The 20,886-nt window shown below is 41.3% G+C and overlaps 2 protein-coding genes across 2 annotated transcripts in view; both read right to left on the minus strand.

Annotated features, from left to right (window-relative positions):
• The window catches only part of LOC144894420 (dynein axonemal heavy chain 9-like), a 95,780-nt gene extending 78,505 nt beyond the window's left edge, over positions 1 to 17,275 (minus strand). The window contains exons 1-9 of the mRNA XM_078789168.1: positions 17,135 to 17,275; positions 14,363 to 14,477; positions 13,559 to 13,627; positions 8,354 to 8,480; positions 8,138 to 8,284; positions 7,680 to 7,788; positions 5,900 to 6,141; positions 5,661 to 5,796; positions 65 to 261 (exon numbers count right to left, since the gene is read on the minus strand). Coding sequence (XP_078645294.1) covers positions 65 to 261; positions 5,661 to 5,796; positions 5,900 to 6,141; positions 7,680 to 7,788; positions 8,138 to 8,284; positions 8,354 to 8,480; positions 13,559 to 13,627; positions 14,363 to 14,477; positions 17,135 to 17,204 — 1,212 coding nt within the window. The 5' untranslated portion in view covers positions 17,205 to 17,275. The remainder of the gene's footprint in view (positions 1 to 64; positions 262 to 5,660; positions 5,797 to 5,899; positions 6,142 to 7,679; positions 7,789 to 8,137; positions 8,285 to 8,353; positions 8,481 to 13,558; positions 13,628 to 14,362; positions 14,478 to 17,134) is intronic.
• Positions 17,276 to 17,349: 74 nt separating this feature from the next.
• On the minus strand, positions 17,350 to 19,295 carry LOC144898154 (dynein axonemal heavy chain 9-like; the record flags this gene model as incomplete). The annotated part of the gene is made up of 3 exons (XM_078789169.1): positions 19,011 to 19,295; positions 18,758 to 18,931; positions 17,350 to 17,466 (listed from the first exon to the last, which is right to left on the minus strand). Coding segments are annotated over exons 1-3 (576 nt in total), but the record flags the coding sequence as incomplete, so codon positions are not given.
• Between the last annotated feature and the right edge of the window lie 1,591 nt (positions 19,296 to 20,886).

Raw genomic sequence — 20,886 nt, forward strand, 5'->3', positions numbered from 1 at the left:
GCACGGAATATGTAAGCCATTGTGATTTAGGACCTTTCTTCAATGTAAAAAGGAGCTTTAATACCTGGTAGTGAGGAACGGTACAGTTCTGGGAGACACGGGGCACCAGGGAGGACACCCTGAACACATCATTGATAAGACTCTCCACCAGCTCAAACAAACTGTCTCTGTCTCCAAACTTCAGAGAAGGAACGAACACCATGTCGGGAACTCTCAGATCCAGTTGGGCCTCAAAGAGGGGCGCTCTTGTGGTTTTTTCATCTGGCCCAAAAGAGAAGGAATTTGACAGATTGTTTAGGAATACAAAATGAAAGACATTTCATACATGGAGTGTTTGTAAAGTTGATACTTACAGCATAATGTACATTATAAAGTACATATGTACATATAGTACATACGTATAATATGTGTAACAGTGGAACCTTGCTGACAAAGTCTCCCTCCAACCATAACGGGAGTTGAACGAATCAAGAAACGGCGTAAATCATTCATTGTTCCAGAATGCCCAAAAAAACATTTTTTATAGTTTTACAATTATAGTTTGACATGCAAAAAACTATTAAAAATGGCAAAAAATGTTGACATGAAAGGTTGAATGTCAAGTGCCCGTCACCTCCACAACCTAAAATGAAGTTGACGGTATGAAACAGCGAAAGTTGCCATTCCAGTAGGGCTGTGACGACGCATCGACATCATCGAAAAATATGTTGACGCAAGAACTGCACGTCGATGCAGACAGATCTCACAATAGGATGTAAAAGTATGGGAGTACTTTACACCTAAAAGTAACAATTGGGTGGTCTGTAACCTGTGCAAAATGATAGCGTACCATAAAAGCAATACCGCGATGCACCAGCACCTGGGAGCTGCTTGTGTGGAGGAGAAGACACCGTACGTTTTCAATTTTTCTTTCCTTATTTGCAATGATTAACCCCGTCGTTGTTGGGATGCTTATGACTAAAGTAAAGTCTCGTTATATCGATATCGGTTATATTGAAGTACTGCTTATTACGATACTATTTTCATTTCCCGGCAAATTTCTACTCTTTTATGATATAATTAGTTCCGTTAGTACGATACCCGGTAATTATGATAATCCAGTTACTACGATGCCCTTTTCATCTCCCGCCAGCCAATTTGGTCTGCTTATATCGATACAAAAGCAGCTTAAATCAATCTTTGCTTAAGGATTTCAATACCAAAAAAGAACACGGCGAACGGCTGCTTCCAGTCAACTTTATTTTTCACACTTCCACCACCAGAGCACAGCACACACACCGATTCCCGCACTTCCTGGTTCACAGGTCATGCTCAACCCGCCCCACATAGCTGGCCAAACACATGCCTGCAACAGAAGAACCAACTGACATAGCATACACAACTATTCCAACGAAGACACAAGCGTACAAATACATGTATTTAATTGTGTTGTATTCAGATATATTTTTATCGCTTGCAATAATCACTGTTTTTCATATGTACATGCTGGCGTTCGTTGGTTCTTCTGTTGCAGGCATGTCTTTGGCCAGCTATGTGGGGCAGGTTGAGCATGACCTGTGAACCAGGAAGTGTGGGAATCGGTGTGTGTGCTGCGCTCTGGTGGTGGAAGTGTGAAAAATAAAGTTGACTGGAAGCAGCCGTTCGCCGTGTTCTTTTTTGGTATTGAAATCCTTAAGCAAAGATTGATTTAAGCTGCTCGACATTGTTCTATACTATAGAACAATGTCGAGCATTGTTCTATACCAGGGGTCGGCAACCTTTACTATGAAAAGAGCCATTTTACCCAATGCCCACTGAAGAAAAATAGCCTGGAGCCGCAAAACATATAGTATGTTTAAAACAACATTGGAGGGAATTTGGGGGTATCAAAGTAGTTCAGATAAGAAAAGACGAGTTGGAGTACTCTTGCTAGTTTTGGAGATAAACTTACATAAATGTATGTGTAAACTACTGTAAACGTAAAAACAAGTTCCCATGCCGCTGTTTTTAAATTATCTCGAATTTATTTTTTAGATTTGTAGGTAAGTATTACTTGTTTTCCTTCATGTACTGAACTGGATAGCAGTCAGAACTCACTCAGGATGCATTCATGGTCTCAGACAAAGTTGGATTTTTTAAAACTCATTACAAAAGACGTGCATTTTCCCCACTCGGGTGTTAAAAATATTCAAGCATCGCAAAGGGAGCCACAATAAAGAGGCTGAAGAGCCACATGCGGCTCTGGAGCCGCAGGTTGCTGACCCCTGTTCTATACTATAGAACAATGTTCTATACTATAGAACAATGTCGAGTGCATTATTGCCCACTTTTAATGCAGTTCGGCGCAGGATCGGATATATCGACAGTCCGGTTATATCGATATTTTTTCAGACTCCCGACAATATCGATATAAAAAAGAAAACTGCATATCACAATACGAGTTCACCTTCTCAATGCCTTACACTTGTATTTCTTCATGTATCAATTTCATGCTTGAAAATGATACATTTAGGTAAAGAATATTATGAATATTTGCTTCAATGTGCATGTTTTTCTTACTAACAGGCCATAATGAACCACAAACCAGCATGATTTATTCATATACTTTTGAAAAATGACAGCAAAGCAGCAAACTTCAAACCGTAACGTGGCAAGGGATTCGGTATTCAGAACTTATAGTACTTATACTCGCTCTCTGAATTTGCAATCCAATTTTAGTACTCCTCTCGTTCTCGCTGCTCCCCGACACACACAGACTCACTTTGTCCAATTCGAAATGACTCAAACTACAAAACACAGTCTTTTTGCTGACACCCTAGCCATATTGTTATGTGTCCTTGTATGCAAATTCATATCAGGACGCTGTCAAATTCCATTATTATCATCCTAAAGCTAAACCTACAGCCAAAACCTGAAGGAACCCAACAATGTCCCTATTTGGGTCTCATTTGATGCAGTCTTAACACAGCATATGTAAGCCCAGAGGAAAAGAGGGAATCATTAGAGGAGGACAGAAAGGACACACAAGCAGCAGTCTGGCAATAATTCTTGAAACGTATCCCGGTCCAACTAAACAGGTTGACAATTCTCATGTCAGCAAGCTAGGACAGATCGATTTCACGCCCACTGGCGATAAAAGACTTGAGTAAAACCATGTTGCAAAGAAGTTGTCCAAGGTTGCGCCACTTTGATGGATGAAATGTCAGCGATGTACTGCAGTGGTTAGTAGAGATTGTCACTTTGATATTACAGGGTTTTTTTTTAAGGTTTGTGGAAGGACGACAAGGTCTGTGTTGGTGTTTTTACTTGTGTGGTTAATTCTCCCTATCTACCACTGTTTCAATACCCGTACTGTATGTTCACTGAATGGACGACTCTATTAACGGCCACTTTGAAACTGCACAGGGTTGCCTCTTTCAGCTATAAACATGCATGATCTTCTGCTATTGCTATGCTAAAAACAAGAAAATATAGTCGTCCATCGCTATTTCAGGGTTCCAATATCACTCCCTCACGATATTACGTTTTTTACCAAATACCGCAAAACCCAAATTGCGTGGTTGAGTAATGCCTGTTGTGGGTCAACAATATTGCATGACGTTGTATGTACAGCATGTAGTATCGTGGTCATTAGGCATCAGTCATGTTATGATGCATGACGCTATATGACATGACCTTTCACACTGCATGGAGACTGGCTACTGAGCCAAAAAAGGTTGTCCTCTCATTCCGTGTGGAAGTGGTATATTTTTGTCTTCTTTGTTCTTCCCTCTCATGTTGAAAAACTCAAGTTGAATATATGCATATCGGACAGGCCAACTTATACCTCAATAGCCTTGTATGCTAGCGGTAGCCATGTCTTATGTCCCTGCAGTGATCCCATAGCCTGCGTAATGTGATGTAAACAAAGGATAGTTAAAGTGTAACAGTGACTATTGGGGTCTCCAGGGCTTAAATGATGTTATGACGCTTTTTTAGTTTCCTATGCTCTAACTACAAAAATACTTTGCTTATCAATATTGAATCCTATTTTGAGGAAATGTCTGGAACCAATTAACCGTAATTATTTTAGTAATCTATTGTTGTGCATTCTCAAACATTATTGTGTGGATCAATTGGTGACTAGCATGACTAGCAGGTCAGTCTCTATACAAGGTTCACCGACTTGGTACCTTAACTTAACTTAGTCAGCCCAATCCTGCATCAGTTCTAATATGAGCTGGTTCCTGGTGGCATCCAATAATGTCCCTGATTTGGATGCAGTCTTAACGTAGCATTAGTAAGCTGAGAAATGCAAAATAATCAGAGGGGAAAGATATGAAGAAGTAAATGAAGCTAATTCATGAATGTGATGCTACTAGGAAGATAATTAATGATAGATGCCACCAGAGAGGCGGGGGCCATCAGCAGGGAGGAACACGGCAGCAGAGATCCACTTCGCTGGGTGACGGAAAGAGTAAGGCGCTTTGTTTCCAAAGCTTTTTTTTTTAAAGCTGTATAACATGTGGATCGCTACATCCTATGATGTAGAAGCCTTATAAACAAATACAGAAGACAGGGTGGGTTTGGCAGCTTTGAGCTACTTTCTTAGTCACCGTCATGCATCTGCTGACATGCCGCCAATGGAGGTTTCTCTCTCACTCACTTATTTCGCTTCAATTTTTTTTCAATGACATTTTCAGCACAATTGAATTGCTTAAACCCTTTTTTACACTGATCTATTTTACATTGGTACCCCCCCTCTCAGGGGAGTGATGGTGGTCAGAAGCACGCCTTAGGTTGAACAGCAATGACCCAGTAACAGTGGAACCTTGCTGAGAAAGTCTGCCTCCAACCAAAACGGGAGTTGAACGAATCAACAAATGGCGTAAATCATTAATTGTTCCAGAATGCCAAAAAAAACATTTTTTATAGTTTTACAATTATAGTTTGACATGCAAAAAGCAATTCAAAATGCCAAAAAGGCTGAATGAAAGGATTCTCTGGTCTTCTGTCGAGTGCCCGTCAACACTACGTGGTGAGAAACACTACAAAGAAAAAGCGAAAGTTGGCGTTCCAGAGGAAGGTTGTTGGTCTTGCTGCCACCTTGTGTCTTGGGGAACAGTCACGTCTTCAGTAGGGCTGGGACGACGCATCGACGTCATTGAAAAATACGTTGATGCAGACAGATCTCACAATAGGATGTAAAAGTATGGAAGTACTTTACACCTAAAAGTAACAACTGGGTGGTCTGTAACCTGTGCAAAATGATAGCGTACCATAAAAGCAATACCGCGATGCACCAGCACCCGGGAGCTGCTTGTGTGGAGGAGAAGACACTGTACGTTTTCAACTTTTTTTTCCTCGTTTGCAATGATTAATTGTCGTCATTCATCCAAACCACCACGTAACTTGTGTTCCGACCTCGTAGACACAGAGCATGTGGCCCCACAGTAGCTCGGGTTGTTGGGATGATTATGACTATTATAATTGCGCATGTTGTAATATGATGCAAACCTGCAATCAAAGCCTGTGCTTGTATGTTATCTACCGACACCTACTGAGCTGTGTAGATTGGTACCCCACCTCTCAGGGGAGTGATGGTGGTCAGAAGCACACCTTAGGTTGAACAGCAATGACGCAATGGCGATAGCAGGGTCAAGTTACTATGTCATTCTTATGCCATTTTTGCAACATCTTACCAGTGTTATCCAGGAAGAACCTGAGCGAACACTCGATGCAGTTGTACAATCCGTCCACGACCATGTCGTCAATGTACTCCACATAGGCTTTCCATTCTTCCGAGGATGGTTCTGCTCTGAAAAGCTCGAGGTTCCTCTGAGAACACACCATTGGAAAACACATTACTTTGAAGAGTCGTGAAGCAATGGAACATTTTCCAACAATCACAAAAGGAACCGTTAATGAGTCATTTAATTACCTTTATCAGGAAGTGAATCTTCTCTCCAGATGATCGTATCATACTATAAAACCGCTCAAGCCTTTCGGCACAATCCTCCAGACTGAGCAGAGTATCTTTTCTGCCCTCTTTCCTGCCAAACATGGGACTTGCCCAGGACTTGATAAAGATCTGAATCTCCTCCACATTGTCTTTGGTTCTTTTGAGTCGGCTCTCCAGGTCACAAACGGAATCTCGCAATTCTTGAATATACTCCCAAATGCCTTGAAATAGGAGAAGTAATTACAGATGAGTTTAGTTCTTGGCCACAGCATTTGCATGAAGTCCTTTATGGTTCAGGATCATTGCAGGTCATTTATTATCATTTATCACCCACGAGAAAGGAATGAACTGCAGCAGACTTTATGGTAATCAAAGGGCCAGCTCATAGATTTACACTTAACAGTGCAGAGCCATACGACAAAACAGCTAACGATGCAAAACAAAGATGCCGGTAGACAAAGGACTATTAAAGGACTATAATAAGCCAGTCAAGGCCTCGGGTGGTTAGGATTTACTAACTATGTACACATTAAATAAAGTGTCACATTCCAAAAATCATGTTTTCGTCCAAGGTGACAAAGAGACGATGGAACATCCAAAGAGAAAGTCCGGCCTCTGGAGGCCTTTCAAGGACAGGATGTCTGACGACTGTCCTAACTTTCCCTTCTCCATCAGCAGACCTGAGTGACAATGGTCGTTTATACACCAATACCAAGTTTCATTGCCTCTTTTATTGTGAACCTTTCCCTTGGTTCCACACCAGAAACCCAAACTTGACAATACCAAGGCCAAATCTGGTCTAGTTTACATAATTGAAAGACGCCTACGGGGTTCCGTGACGATCCAAGCTCAAACGGAGCATCTACGTGCATCTACACTACCTATCATGCCGAGTTGGAGGGGTTGGAGACTCATGGGAGTTGAAGCCTTCTGATGGCCTTTTGGCCACGCCCACATGGGCAACACCAACGCCACCTCCTCCTTCTGCAAACGACAGTGTTTCTTCCATAGCAGGCTGTGGTTTTTCGTATTATTTTTTAAATGCATGAAGATAAATGTCATAAACATATGTAATATAATGGGGGGTTATTTTCTCAGTGACTCTTATGAACTCATTCAGCCATTTTTCAAAAGCAGGCCCACTCGGCACCGGCCATCTTGATGATTTGATGATTTCTCAAGGCACACAGAATATTCTGCTCGCAGGCTATATAAAGATGGAACATACCAAGAGAAAGATTAGATGCTCACCTTTCATCAGAAAAAAAAAAAAAGTTTTCCATTCTTTAGTAATCAGTAATCATAAATAAGTTTCAGCAAATGAAAGGCAGAAAAATTGCTTTAATAAACGTCGCCATATGCAATTAGCCACAACATCCAATCAACTAGAGTACTCCACAACAGAAAGAACACATTAAATAAGCATTTATTTACTAATCTGACATCAGGAACTATTTACAATGGGCACATTTGGAACTGATGTTTTTGCATGCATGATTGATCTTCATTACGTAACCTTTCTCGCATCTTGTTCTTTCCCTCGCTGCAAGACTTTTTCTGCCCTGCTGTGTATTTTTTGTGTTCAGTCCTTTCATGCCAACTCGTTAGCCATTTTTATTTTTATCCTTTTCCTTATGTAGAGGATTCTGATTATGAATGTGCCAATATGTCAGCCAATATTTCACATATTGAATGATTAGTACGCTGTGGTCATTTGTTCATTTAACATGCGTGTGTGGGGGTGCTTGTGAGTCCACACCTTGGCAAGTCCAGCTCAGGTCCTCTTCTGCCTTTTGCAGCTGGCTGTCAATATCTCTGAGCTGGCTCTTCAATAGAACATTCTCGACATCGAGCACAGACTGAATCACCTGGAATGAACAAACACCATGAAAAGTCCCAGTCCAGTATCCCAGTTGGCTTCCATGGGGAATGAGTACTGTACTGTGTTTTACCAACAAAGCAAATAATAATTATTTCAACCAATGTCTGTAGAATAGCATGAAAAAAGAATACAAATGTAATTTCCAAGTGTGGAATGTGGTTCAGTGGTTGAATATGTGGTTGAAAATGTGTTCAATAGCATCATGAATGTTGAATGAATTCAATGGAACGGATGAACTGATTGATTTGATTGAAGTGGAGCTCGGTTCAGTGCCCCGGGTCCTCGTATGTAATGGTCGCTTGACTGTTTCTTGTGTAATCTTGAAGTCTATTGACCTTGTTGTACCGGCCAGCGGCAAGCTCCAGGCTACCCACGTACTGCCACATTTGCCACCTGGTGGTATAAACATGCATTGCAGATTCAGGGATGGCGTCAGTCTGTCGAGCTTCCAGGTATTTCACCTCCCTCAGCACTGATGCAAGCTGAAGATGAGAGATATAAACTTTGTTCAAATGTGTTCATGGATGGACTTCACTTAAAAACAAAGCAACCTGGGAGCTGAAGTTGACTGAGATCAGTCGTGAGGAAAAGTCTCTGCGGATTAACGGCAGACTGAGGTTGTGATGACAGCTCTCGTCCACGGTCCTGGTCCAAGTGGCATACATACTAGTGGCGTAGCTGGAATAGCAAGCAGAAAGAATGTAAACAACGGGCACAAATAGGCTCCAAACTAAAAATAGAAGGCAATGGTAGGTAATATGAGGAGCATTATCATGCTCATGATTCCACTCTTTGTCTTGAGTTGTGATCTCCTATAAAGCAGCTACACACAACAACACACACAGAAATCGTTCTAGATCTTCCAGAATCTGCACCTATTCCAGAAGTATTTCCTCGGATTTGTGCTTCCCACCAAAATAGTCTGTTTTAATTTATTCCACCCATGCCGGCATCTGCCAGGCCCACTCTGCTGTGATTGGTCACACTCCCAAATGTAGACAACAGGCACAAATAGGATCCAAACTAAAAATAGAAGGCAATGGTAGGTAATATGAGGAGCATTATTATGCTCATGAGTCCACCCTTTGTCTTGAGGTGTGGTCTCCTATAGAGCAGCTACACACAACAACACGCACAGAAAACGTTCTAGATCTTCCAGAATCTGCACCTATTCCAGAAGTATTTCCTCGGATTTGTGCTTCCGCCAAAATGGTCTGTTTTAATTTATTCCACCCACACCCGCATCTGCCAGGCCCACTCTCCTGTGATTGGTCACACTCCCAAAGCTAATTGAAAAGTGGTTAGGAGCGACTGGCAGCTCATGATCTACTGGCAGGAGACCCCTGACTTATGAACTCAGAGCGCTAACGCAGCTCAGAAGTGAGGTGAGAGACGTTCACGTTCATGCTGTTGACAGATGACAATATTTTTCTCTTGCTCCAAAAACTTCTGCCTGAGCTTGCCTCGTAAACAGCGAAACAGAGCTTAGGGGAGGGCAGAGTTTATCTGGCCTACAACCATGCCCATATAAGGAAGTCTGTTCCTCTGTGACATCACAAAGGAACAGTTTTACACCGCCCTCTAAAAGCGAGCGTTTTCTTCTTTCAGGGCTCACTTCCAAATTCCATGATCTGAAACTTTGTGGTTTGTGGTTTTACAGCACGGCTGCACGGCGGACAAGTGGTTAGCACGCAGACCTCACAGCTAGGAGACCCGAGTTCAATCCCACCCTTGGCTATCTCTGTGTGGAGTTTGCATGTTCTCCCCGTGCATGCGTGGGTTTTCTCCGGGTACTCCGGTTTCCTCCCACATTCCAAAAACATGCTAGGTTAATTGGAGACTCCAATGGTATGAATGTGAGTGTGAATGGTTGTTTGTCTATATGTGCCCTGTGATTGGCTGGCGACCAGTCCAGTCCAGCGGTAGAAAATGAATGAATAAATGGTTTAACACCAGAATCCAACATTGTAACTACATTTATAGGTCAGAAAAAGTGGAAAAAGCATCATAGGTCCCCTTTAAGAACTGTAGCCACGATATTAACACACAAGCTTTGTGACATATACACTCCTGATCACAATGAAAGCCAACATTTTGGCAAAAATGTGGAGACAAGATCATTTTCTGTCTGTTTTCTGTCATCATTCTGTCTCTTATGGCAATGGCAAAAAAGGTTTCTCTCTTGTAAGGCGCTGTGATTGTTGAGCTGCATAAGCAACGCCTCTTGCAGCGCATCATTGCTGCTGAGGTTGGATGCAGTAAGACGTTTGAACCATCTTCAAACACGGACCCAAAAAAAAAACGTCACTGGCCCTGAGCTGCTTGATCCCATTGGCTGTCTGTCAAGACTGGATACTATCTTCAGCCCAAATGAAGGCTGTGACTGGTGCAGTGCAGTCCAATAACCACCACACACCATCTACATGGAACCTGGTAGCCTTCAAAATTGGTCGTTTGACAAACATGGAGCCCTGTGATTGGCTGGCGACCAGTCAAGGGTGTACCCCGAAGACAGCTGGTATAGGCTGTCATGTAATCAATGTACCGGTGTAGTATTTTGCTATTTTTGTTATGTTCTTGTTAGCTGTTTTAGCGTCTTTCTGTCTTTACCTTTACCCTTGACCTTTAATTTCCATACCTCATGTCCTTCTGCTTTTGTCTTTTTTCATGAACTGACTCGCTGGGTATTTTTCTCGAAGAACCCTTGTTATTAAATCTTGTAAAACTGCTATGACTTCCCTCTCTTTTGATTGCCGTTTTCGACAAACAAGTTAAACATAAAGATACGGTGGAACCCGCTTATCTCAACACCCCCTCAGACTACAGTTGTTTAGTATTGTTTTCATGAAATTGGTTTGCTTGAGTCGTTATTGGACGTCGTTCTGTTTGCATGATACCAGCATCGTGTAACAGTTACCATAGCAACACAGAAGCAATCACACTGCCACCTGCCCCGGGGTGGAGTGGTTTTTAAAAGGTTTTGTCTACGAGAGGCCTGGCATTCACCGGGCCAAACCTGATATAAATCGTCAGGGTCGAGGCGATAGTATACACAGTTATCACAGAAATGATGTACCAGAGGGGTTCAACATCGTTTCCAGTTCCCATTAAAATAATTAGAGCTGCCACTGCAGTGCATTGGTTTATGTAAGGATAAACACTGATTCATCCGCACGATGCCGGCAGCAGACAATGTGTTAGGCCTCTGTACGGCTATATCAATCCGTAAAAGCAACTATTATGATGAGTACTTTGGTGCACGGTGTGTTCCTTATTGGATTTCTGCTGTGAGCTTCATTTCCTGATAGTGGCACTGCAGACGCAGAGGCAATCCAATGTCTCGGTAATGGTCATAAATCATGCAGCCTTTTGTCAGCGGGGAGTAATGAGTAAGGATGCTCAGCCCAATCGTGACTGGAATGTTTAGAATGATGACAGAAGGGATGGCTGTTATAGCGCAGTAACAAGTGCAGTCAACTCTGATGGGACTTCGTTAAGACGGGTATGGATCAATTCCTAAGATACAGCTGTAACAACAGCTCTACTATTTACAGTATTCACAGATGTCAGCACATTAACATGCAACTATATGGCACGGCGTATTGTTTCCCTGCCATGCTTTAATTTGGATACAATTTTCACCACATGCAGTAATTAATAGTTAGAAATGCTGTTTGAGGGGAAAAACTAACTCATTGTTTGCATTAACAGATTTGTCGGGTCTAATTTCTAATATGAAATCTTCCCAAATATCACAAGTAGCCAAGAGTCTATCATGAAAAGCCAAGAGGGATGCTGACGTCATTGCAGCACATCAGTGAGGCGTATTGTTTCCCTGCCATACTTTAATTTGGACACAATTTTCACCACATGCAGTAATTAATAGTTAGAAATGCTGTTTGAGGGGAAAAACAAACTCATTATTTGCATTAGCATATATGTCGGGTCTAATTTCTAATATGAAATTTTCCCAACTATCAAAAGTAGCCAAGAGTCTATCATGAAAAGCCAAGAGGGCCGCTGACGTCATTGCAGCACATCAGTGAATGCATTGCTAATTGCATTCCACTGTATTGCAATGCCTTATGGGAAAACTTTAAAATATTGCATGTATGTATATTTGTATATACACATTTGCGTATTAAGTTGCTGTGTGATGAATTTAGTGAGGTTCGTTGAAAAGATGCCACTGTGAGTCAGACTCTTTGGTTGTTGGGTTGACAAGCTCGTGGTGAGTGCACTGAAAGCACTGAGCCCCCCCCCCTTCATGTTTTTTTAAGAAAAAACATGACAATTTTCACCACATGCAGTAATTAATAGTTAGAAATGCTGTTTGAGGGGAAAAACAAAGTCATTATTTGCATTAGCATATATGTCAGGTCTAATTTCTAATATGAAATCTTCACAACTATCACAAGTAGCCAAGAGTCTATCATGAAAAGCCAAGAGGGACGCTGATGTCACTGCAGCACATCAGTGAATGCATCGCTAATTGCATTCCATTGTATTGCAATGCCTTATGGGAAAACTTTAAAATATGGCATGTATGTATATTTGTATATACACATTTGCGTATTAAGTTGCTGTGTGATGAATTTAGTGAGGTTCGTTGAAAAGATGCCACTGTGAGTCAGACTCTTTGGTTGTTGGGTTGACAAGCTCGTGGTGAGTGCACTGAAAACACTGATCCCCCCCCCCCTTCATGTTTTTTTAAGAAAAAACTTGACAATTTTCACCACATGCAGTAATTAATAGTTAGAAATGCTGTTTGAGGGGAAAAACAAAGTCATTATTTGCATTAGCATATATGTCGGGTATAATTTCTAATATGAAATCTTCCCAACTATCACAAGTAGCCAAGAGTCTATCATGAAAAGCCAAGAGGGACGCTGACGTCATTGCAGCACATCAAGTGAGTGCATTGCTAATTGCATTCCATTGTATTGCAATGCCTTATGGGAAAACTTTAAAATATGGCATGTACATTTGTATATACACATTTGCGTATTAAGTTGCTGTGTGATGAATTTAGTGAGGTTCGTTGAGCGATGCCACTGTGAGTCAGACTCTTTGGTTGTTGGGTTGACAAGCTCGTGGTGAGTGCACTGAAAGCACTGACACCCCCCCCCTTTCATGTTTTTTTAAGAAAAAAAACATGAAACGTCACAAAAAGCGGGGGAAAAGTTAGCCATAATGCAGTTGGGACTGTCTAAATGTGAACACTCAGGGACTAAATACACAATGTACACAGTAGTTACTGTACTGATGGCAGTATTCCTTTGAGTGAGGCAAATAAAGTAACAGAACGTAACAATTTTTCTCTCATGTTGGCTGTATTCAAAGCAACATTTCTGCTCCTCAAAGACGGTGATCATTTATCTTTCAAGTTTTCATGTTCAATGCTCAATGTTCATGTTCAAAACCGCCACTACTCACTTGGCACGAGTGAGGCTGCAACGGGCCATGAGATTAGGAGAGTCCTACCAGATCATCTGCAGAGCAATACTACCGTAATGAGAACATCAATCATGCCTGCAGCTGCATGTCTACACGGCACGCCGCAAAACTAAGTGACATATTTAGTCGCCGGGGCTGTTATCCGATACGCACGTGGGCTTGACTTCACTCATACAGTCAGCCCGTACCTTCACTATCCACTCTGTTTCATCTCCCGTCCTGTCAGTTTTATTCACAACCGTGTACATGAGCGTATGATGACATGCTGAGCAATATAACGACTTATGAGGTGCTCTCACCTGTCAAGAAGTTGCATCATCTCGTGGTATTTCTGGATGACCAGAACTCCTTGTGCAGATTTCAGGCACCTGGTTCAGAGAGGTTGTTTTCCACACGATTATTTGATATATTTGATTATTTTATATGCGATGCCACGTACGTAAATGAATACGATAAGGCTACTTAGTTTGGTTAATAAAAAAACAATATATCCATATGTTCTACTCAGGGATGTTCAAAGTGTGGTGCAAGGGCCTTTGGCGGCCAATGGCTGTTTTTATTGGCACCTGGCACCTTCTAAAAATAGAATTTAACAAGAAAATTAAAAAAATTAAAAAAACAATGGCAGCAAAACATTGAAAAAACAGCAGGAACCGTACAAGAATGAATGAAGTTAAAATATTGAAAGGGAAAAAAAATAATAATAATAATGGTAATTTCATGAGAATAACATTTTCAAAAACAAACAAAAGTTGTAATAGTTGGAAAAACTGATAACGTTACAAGAATAAAGTCAAAATATCACAAAAGTAAGATGGCATTGTTTTGTTCTTGAAATATACACAGTATAATGTCTCGGAATATATAGAAAATATCCAAGCGGCCATTGCATCCTTTCATTTTTCAGTATCTCTGTGGAAAAGCTTCGGACACCCCTGTTCTACTGTGGCACCAATACTGTATAGAAAATGTGTGGGCTGCCTAATAATGAAGCTTCACTGACGTGTTTGAATCATTCCTCGTGTCAGTCGAGTCAAAGCGTGTTTATGTGTTTTTATCTGATGCGTCATTGCTTCCCCTGGAAGGAAAGAAGGAACACTCACGGGTAGGAGAGGTGTGTGAATTTGGAGAAGGATGCCTGGATACGCAGCTGCACCTCCTGGGCCCATCTCAGACACCCAGCTACTGCAGGCATGTTCTTATGCACTGGGGAAGAACCTGCGATATCAGCGTTGTTGTTATGCATAGATCTACTGTATAGTCATGGAAAACAATATGAAAGCTTCACTTTCTTGTTCATTTCATTTTCTGGCAGAACTAATGGTAGCCTTGTGTGGACTAGTATAACAATGACAACAAAAATAGCTCATACGAGTTTCATTTTTGGGCAGTATAATGCTATAATAGCTATTGATGTAGGAACATAAGTCATTTTGGTTATTATCAAGAAAACCGTGGAAATTGCTAGATAACTCGTATGAACTATTTTTTACTATCATGATATCTGTCCAAAAATTTGACATTTGTACAGATATAAAATGTTATATTGTGGCACTCACATGTCTGTGAGGACCAGGCAGCTCTATACTTGCCAGGAGCTAATCAGGAGTGCACTCACAACAAGCTTTTCAGACCATTAAAAACCACAGGACTTTTATGTATACGTAACAGTATAACACCATACTAGTCTCGCTGTGTCAACCTATTAACAATACAAACAACACTAACTCCATCACACAGCAACTTAACACCCCAAAGGTATACCTCAAAAATGTACAAATATGTACCAACAAGTGTTTAAAACACAAACAACACTAACTCCATCACACAGCAACTTAACACCCCAAAGGTATACCTCAAAAATGTACAAATATGTACCAACAAGTGTTTAAAATACAAACAACACTAACTCCATCACACAGCAACTTAACACCCCAAATGTATACCTCAAAAATGTACAAATATGTACCAATAAGTGTTTAAAATACAAACACTAACTCCATCACACAGCAACTTAACACCCCAAATGTATACCTCAAAAATGTACAAATATGTACCAATAAGTGTTTAAAATACAAACAACACGAACTCCATCACACAGCAACTTAACACCCGTATAACTCAAAAATTTACAAATATGTACCAACAAGTGTTTAAAACACAAACAACACTAACTCCATCACACAGCAACTTAACACCCCAAAGGTATACCTCAAAAATGTACAAATATGTACCAACAAGTGTTTAAAATACAAACAACACTAACTCCATCACACAGCAACTTAACACCCCAAAGGTATACCTCAAAAATGTACAAATATGTACCAATAAGTGTTTAAAATACAAACAACACTAACTCCATCACACAGCAACTTAACACCCCAAATGTATACCTCAAAAATGTACAAATATGTACCAATAAGTGTTTAAAATACAAACAACACGAACTCCATCACACAGCAACTTAACACCCCAAAGGTATACCTCAAAAATGTACAAATATGTACCAACAAGTGTTTAAAATACAAACAACACTAACTCCATCACACAGCAACTTAACACCCCAAATGTATACCTTAAAAATTTACAAATATGTACCAATAAGTGTCTGGGACCCAGAGGCCAGAGGGAGGCTGACGACTTATGGGAAAATTCATTCATTCATTCATTCATTCATGCATGCATTCATTCATTCATTCATTCATTCATTTTCTACCGCTTATCTTCACAAGGGAAAATGTTATCCAATTTTAAAATCATATGTTTGTCTATTTCTGAGGTAGGTTGCTGTGTGATGAATTTAGTGTTGTTAGTACAGGGTTTTTTAGTAAGATGACACAGTGAATCAGACTTTTATGTAGTTCTACGGTTCTATATAATGACCTCTTAGGATTTGCAATGAGCCGACAAACTCGTGAGTGCGCTGTTATCTCGTGATTGGCTCCTGCCAAAGAAAGCCCCCAACGTTCCTCAGTGACTCGTGAGCAGCACAGTACTTAAACATCCATCCGTTCTGCTCCATTGTTTTTCAGAGTTAAGGCCAGAAAGGAGCTTACTAGCGCTGTGCATGTGCAGATCCCAAACTTAACTGTACAGTGATTGCACTCTGCTGCGCTGTAAACTGCAATACATAACTTTTCTATGCCTTATCCTCACTAGAGTGGCGGGGCATGCTGGAGCCTATCCCAACTGACTTTGGGCGAGAGGCAGGGGACACCCCGGACTGGTGGGGACACCCTGGACTGGTTGGGAAACTGCAATATGTTCCATCATATGTGATTGCTTGCTGGAAATGGTGTATTGATATCAACAACAACAACACAGGACCATCTCTGCAACAGTAAAATCCATCCATCCATCCATTTTCCTCCGCTTATCCGGGTCCGGATCGCGGGGGCAGCAGTCTCAGTAGGGAAGCCCAGACTTCCCGGGCCCCGGCCACCTCCTCCAGCTCCACCGGGAAAACACCAAGGCGTTCCCAGGCTGGCTGTGAGACATAGTCCCTCCAGCGTGTCCTAGGTCTGCCCCGGGGTCTTTTCCCGGCTGGGCATGCCCAGAACACCTCATCTGGGAGGTGTCCGGGAGGCATCCGGACTGGATGCCTGAGCCACCTTAACTGACTTCTGACTACTCTGAGTCCCTCCCGGATAGCTGAGCTCCTCACCCTATCTCTTAGGGTGAGTCCAGCGACCCTACGGAGGAAAGCCCATGACCCAAACCTCATGACTATAGGGGGTGGGAACATACTAAAATATTATTTCTAAAAGGTTTATCACATTTTTCCACACGATTATTGTCTGAGAATACTTCCAAAACCTGGATCCATGTTTGTGTTCCTCCTTGCAGTGCTTAGACAGTACTATCACCAAACTCACCCGGTTCATTTGCAGTCTTGATCTGCATGTGGTAGAGGAGTTTGCATCCGTCCAGCTCCTTGCCCGACATGCTCACTAAGTGAGGGTATTTGACCACGGCATCTTGTGCAACTAGGGGACGCTCCAGCAAACCACCAAACATATCCACAACCTGCAAGCGTGGAGACCAGACTTTCAAATGAACGTTCCAAAGAAGGAGATGACGTCCCAATTACCTTGAAGGCGTGCTCTAATCCAGAAGCATCATCAAAGGCCTGACAGAAGATGGCTCCTAGTCGTCGGTCTGTGTCATCCGCCATCAGTTTGAAGTCCCTCATATCTTCCTCAAACTCCTGCCAGGTAGAAAGTACAGTGGGGGGGCCACAGCTAGAACACCTCATCGGTGTGTGAGCTCAGGTGGAGCCAACTCAACATACTGTATTCCTTTGCACAGCTCACTAACTCAAAGTCAACTAAATCGCTTTTCTTGAGCGACAAGATGTCTGGTGAGGAGTGTACAGTGAGGAAAATGGGCATTAGCTCCACCCCCGTTAAAAAGATATCAACTGTCCATCATTTTTACATTTTAACTCATCTATTACTGCAATTGGCTGGCCACCAGTCCAGATGGGATAGGCTCCAGCATACTCCGCAACATTAATGAGGATGTTAATCAATGAAAATATTGAATGGATTTTGATTACTCACATTTAGTCCATAGCTCAAATATCTAAACAACGATACCAAGATATAAACAACATGAAAATAACCTTAGTGAGAATAAGCAGCATAGAAAATGGATGGATGGACGTCATTACCATATAAAGACATATAAACACGTTGTTGGGATGGGGCGTTTGGGTTCATAAAAACATGCAGCTACGTCTTTGCTATGCATCCATCCGTTTTCTATGCCACTTATCCTCACTAGGGTGGGATAGCTGGAGCCTAACCCAGCTGTCTTCAGGCGAGAGGCGGGGTACACCCTGGACTGGTCGCCAGCCAATCACAGGGCACATATAGACAAACAACCATTCACACTCACATTCCTACCTATGGACAATTTGGAGTCGCCAATGAAGCTAACATGCTAACATGTTCTTGGATTGGGGGAGGAAAGTGGAGTACAGAGAGATGCCCAAGCAGAGATTCCAGGTGTCCCCAAGCACCGCCCGTAACTTTCAGGCATAATTAAAACACACAGGGTATATGATATCCATGTTGGAAATTTGGGCCATTATTGTATTCAGAAAATAATATGCTGTTAGAAATCCCACAGGTTTTGTATGTTTAATGCAAGCGGTGACATGTCCCACTTTGTTCGATGGTCATGAATGCACCATCTAACATTTTTCTTTCACCTCATGTTTGCTCCCGGATACTGCTCCTATGTGGGAATGCATAACGGTAGGATTTGACACAAGCTTCATAGATGAGACCCCAGGAGTAGAATCCTGTCCATGGGGTCCTTTAATAATATTTGATGTCATATTTCATCCGGTTTCTCCGTTAAAGTAAGCATCCTATAAAAATGATGGCCTGCTCATATCTTTGTAAGACGTCATGTTGCAAATTGAATGTATGCATTGTGGTTGTTGCCTTCACTGACACTAAAACACAATGGTATTGTAAATCACTCTTTACCTTGTTGTTGAGGTCTAAGCAATCCAAGTCATAGACTTTCTCTGTTAAGCTCTTGAAACGGTCTACAAAGCCCTGGTAGAGTAGCTGGACCTGCTGGCTGAGCGCTCCACCTCGATCGCCTCCAATTTCCAGTTTCTCCAGCTTGAGGAAGTCCACTGCTGTCAGAAGAATGTCCTAACCAGGACAAAGTAATGGATACCCGCGTGGAGCCACAGAAATAAAAACATTATAGTTCTGAAATCAACACGCTTACTTCCATGGACTTGACTCTCTGGATGAAGCGGTCAAGTCCAGAAAAGACCAAAATGGGGGAAAAATCCCAAGGCTTCACCAGGCTCCCGTTCCTCTGGTATTGGCCAAGATTTGCCCTTCGGTCCTTGTAGGTGTTCCTGAAGAGCTCCAGGATGTCCAGGCTGGTCTGCACCTTCAGGAGACTTTCAGAAACCTCTCCTTTGAGGAGTTCCTCAGGCACTAAATAAGCCCGAGCCTGTTGTTGGACAGCAGAGACGAGTTGATCGGTTTTTATCTCAGAAGACATACAGCGGTCTTGAATAAAGTATTACTAAAAATAGGCCTCAGTATTTGTACACCGTCTCAGCTAGGGTACGCCCAAACAGTGCGACCAACATACTAGTCCCTGGAATGGAGACCAAACAAGGCATCCACACCTTGGTGCATGCTTTAAAGCAGGGGTCTCAAACAAGGGTCTGGGTGAGACTGGGCCGAATCAGATTTTCCAAAAAAAAAAAAACCCATTTATTAAAAACAGAAAAATTAATAAACTTTGCTTTGGTTCCGATTTTCTACAATAAAAGCTCTGCTAAAAAAATTCCACTGTTCTCAAATATCTTAATTTTTATTTTTCTACACAAAATAAGATGAAAAAAATAAAAAATCAAGAATAAAGAAAATCAATCAATCAGTAATAAATAAATATAATAATAATAATAAAACGGCAACTAATAGAAACTTAAGAAACCACATATAGTTGGTGGGTAGACAAATTATTTTTTTTAGATTAAAATGAACAAAGCATTATTAGAGCCCTGTAGACATGACAAAACACGACTATTTATACTCTTTTTATTTACAACATATTGCGCAACTGCAGGGTCTTGAGACACATGCTAACTCGCAAACTAGAGAGCTAGCGACCTAAACGGTAGCCTTCAAGTTATTTCCTTTAAACTTAAATAGCCAAAAACTAACCACTTCCACATGGATAGGGAGGATAACTATTAAGAGTTATTTAACCTTTAACATGAACATTAATCACACAGGACTGACAGTTGTTTATAGTAAGCTTCTATGCAAAAATGTAGATCCTTCTTTGAAAATCATCTGATTCATTTTCATTCATTAATTTTTTACCGCTTATCCTCACGAGGGTCGCAGGGGTGCAGGAGCCTATCCCAGCCATCTTCGTATGACAATGGTGGCAATATCGGTATAGTAGTAATAAATAGTCCATGGTATTATATTTGTAAATGAAATATTTTCATATATGTTTTAGTTGTTTATGTCGTAGTGCAGTTGTTTACATATTGGAGATGCCACAAAAGCAAAAAAGTTCAGCACAGTGAAAGTTGTTTTGGTTTTGTCCTTTAGTTGGGTAAGCAATATTTTCCGGATATTTTCCTGTGGTATATTGTGGCTGGATAACTGCAGTTATTCGCGAGATGTTGCAATGACTGATGGGTAAGAAAACAGGGATATAATATCGTGTGTTACAATTAAGGATCGACCGAGGAGCAGTCATCACATCGACGCTAGATAAACTACGACAGAAAAGTTTTGCACATGGTTGAATATTTATTCCTTTTAAAGTTAATAATGCCGTTTAAATGTGTGTTTAAGAAAGCTGAATCCTATTGTGTTCAGTGTTTATATTTAAATAAATATTTGTTTAAACTTGAGACCTGGAATATTTGTTATTATTGTCATTTTTTCATGTAAATTGAGGGAGCAAAAGCAGTATTGGCCACAAATATCGGCCCAAGCAAAATCGGCCATCAGCTAAGGGTGATGGAAAAAAATCTGTATCAGCATCAGCCCCAAAAAAACTTGTCTTCACAGCACGGTCGTGACAGTGAAGATAGGGCTTCATTAGACTTGTGTTTCTGTGTTTT

The sequence above is a fragment of the Doryrhamphus excisus genome, linkage group LG2 (genome assembly GCF_037039965.1).
Source record: "Doryrhamphus excisus strain RoL-2023G ecotype Guam linkage group LG2, RoL_Dexc_Guam_v1.1, whole genome shotgun sequence".
NCBI lineage: Eukaryota > Metazoa > Chordata > Actinopteri > Syngnathiformes > Syngnathidae > Doryrhamphus > Doryrhamphus excisus.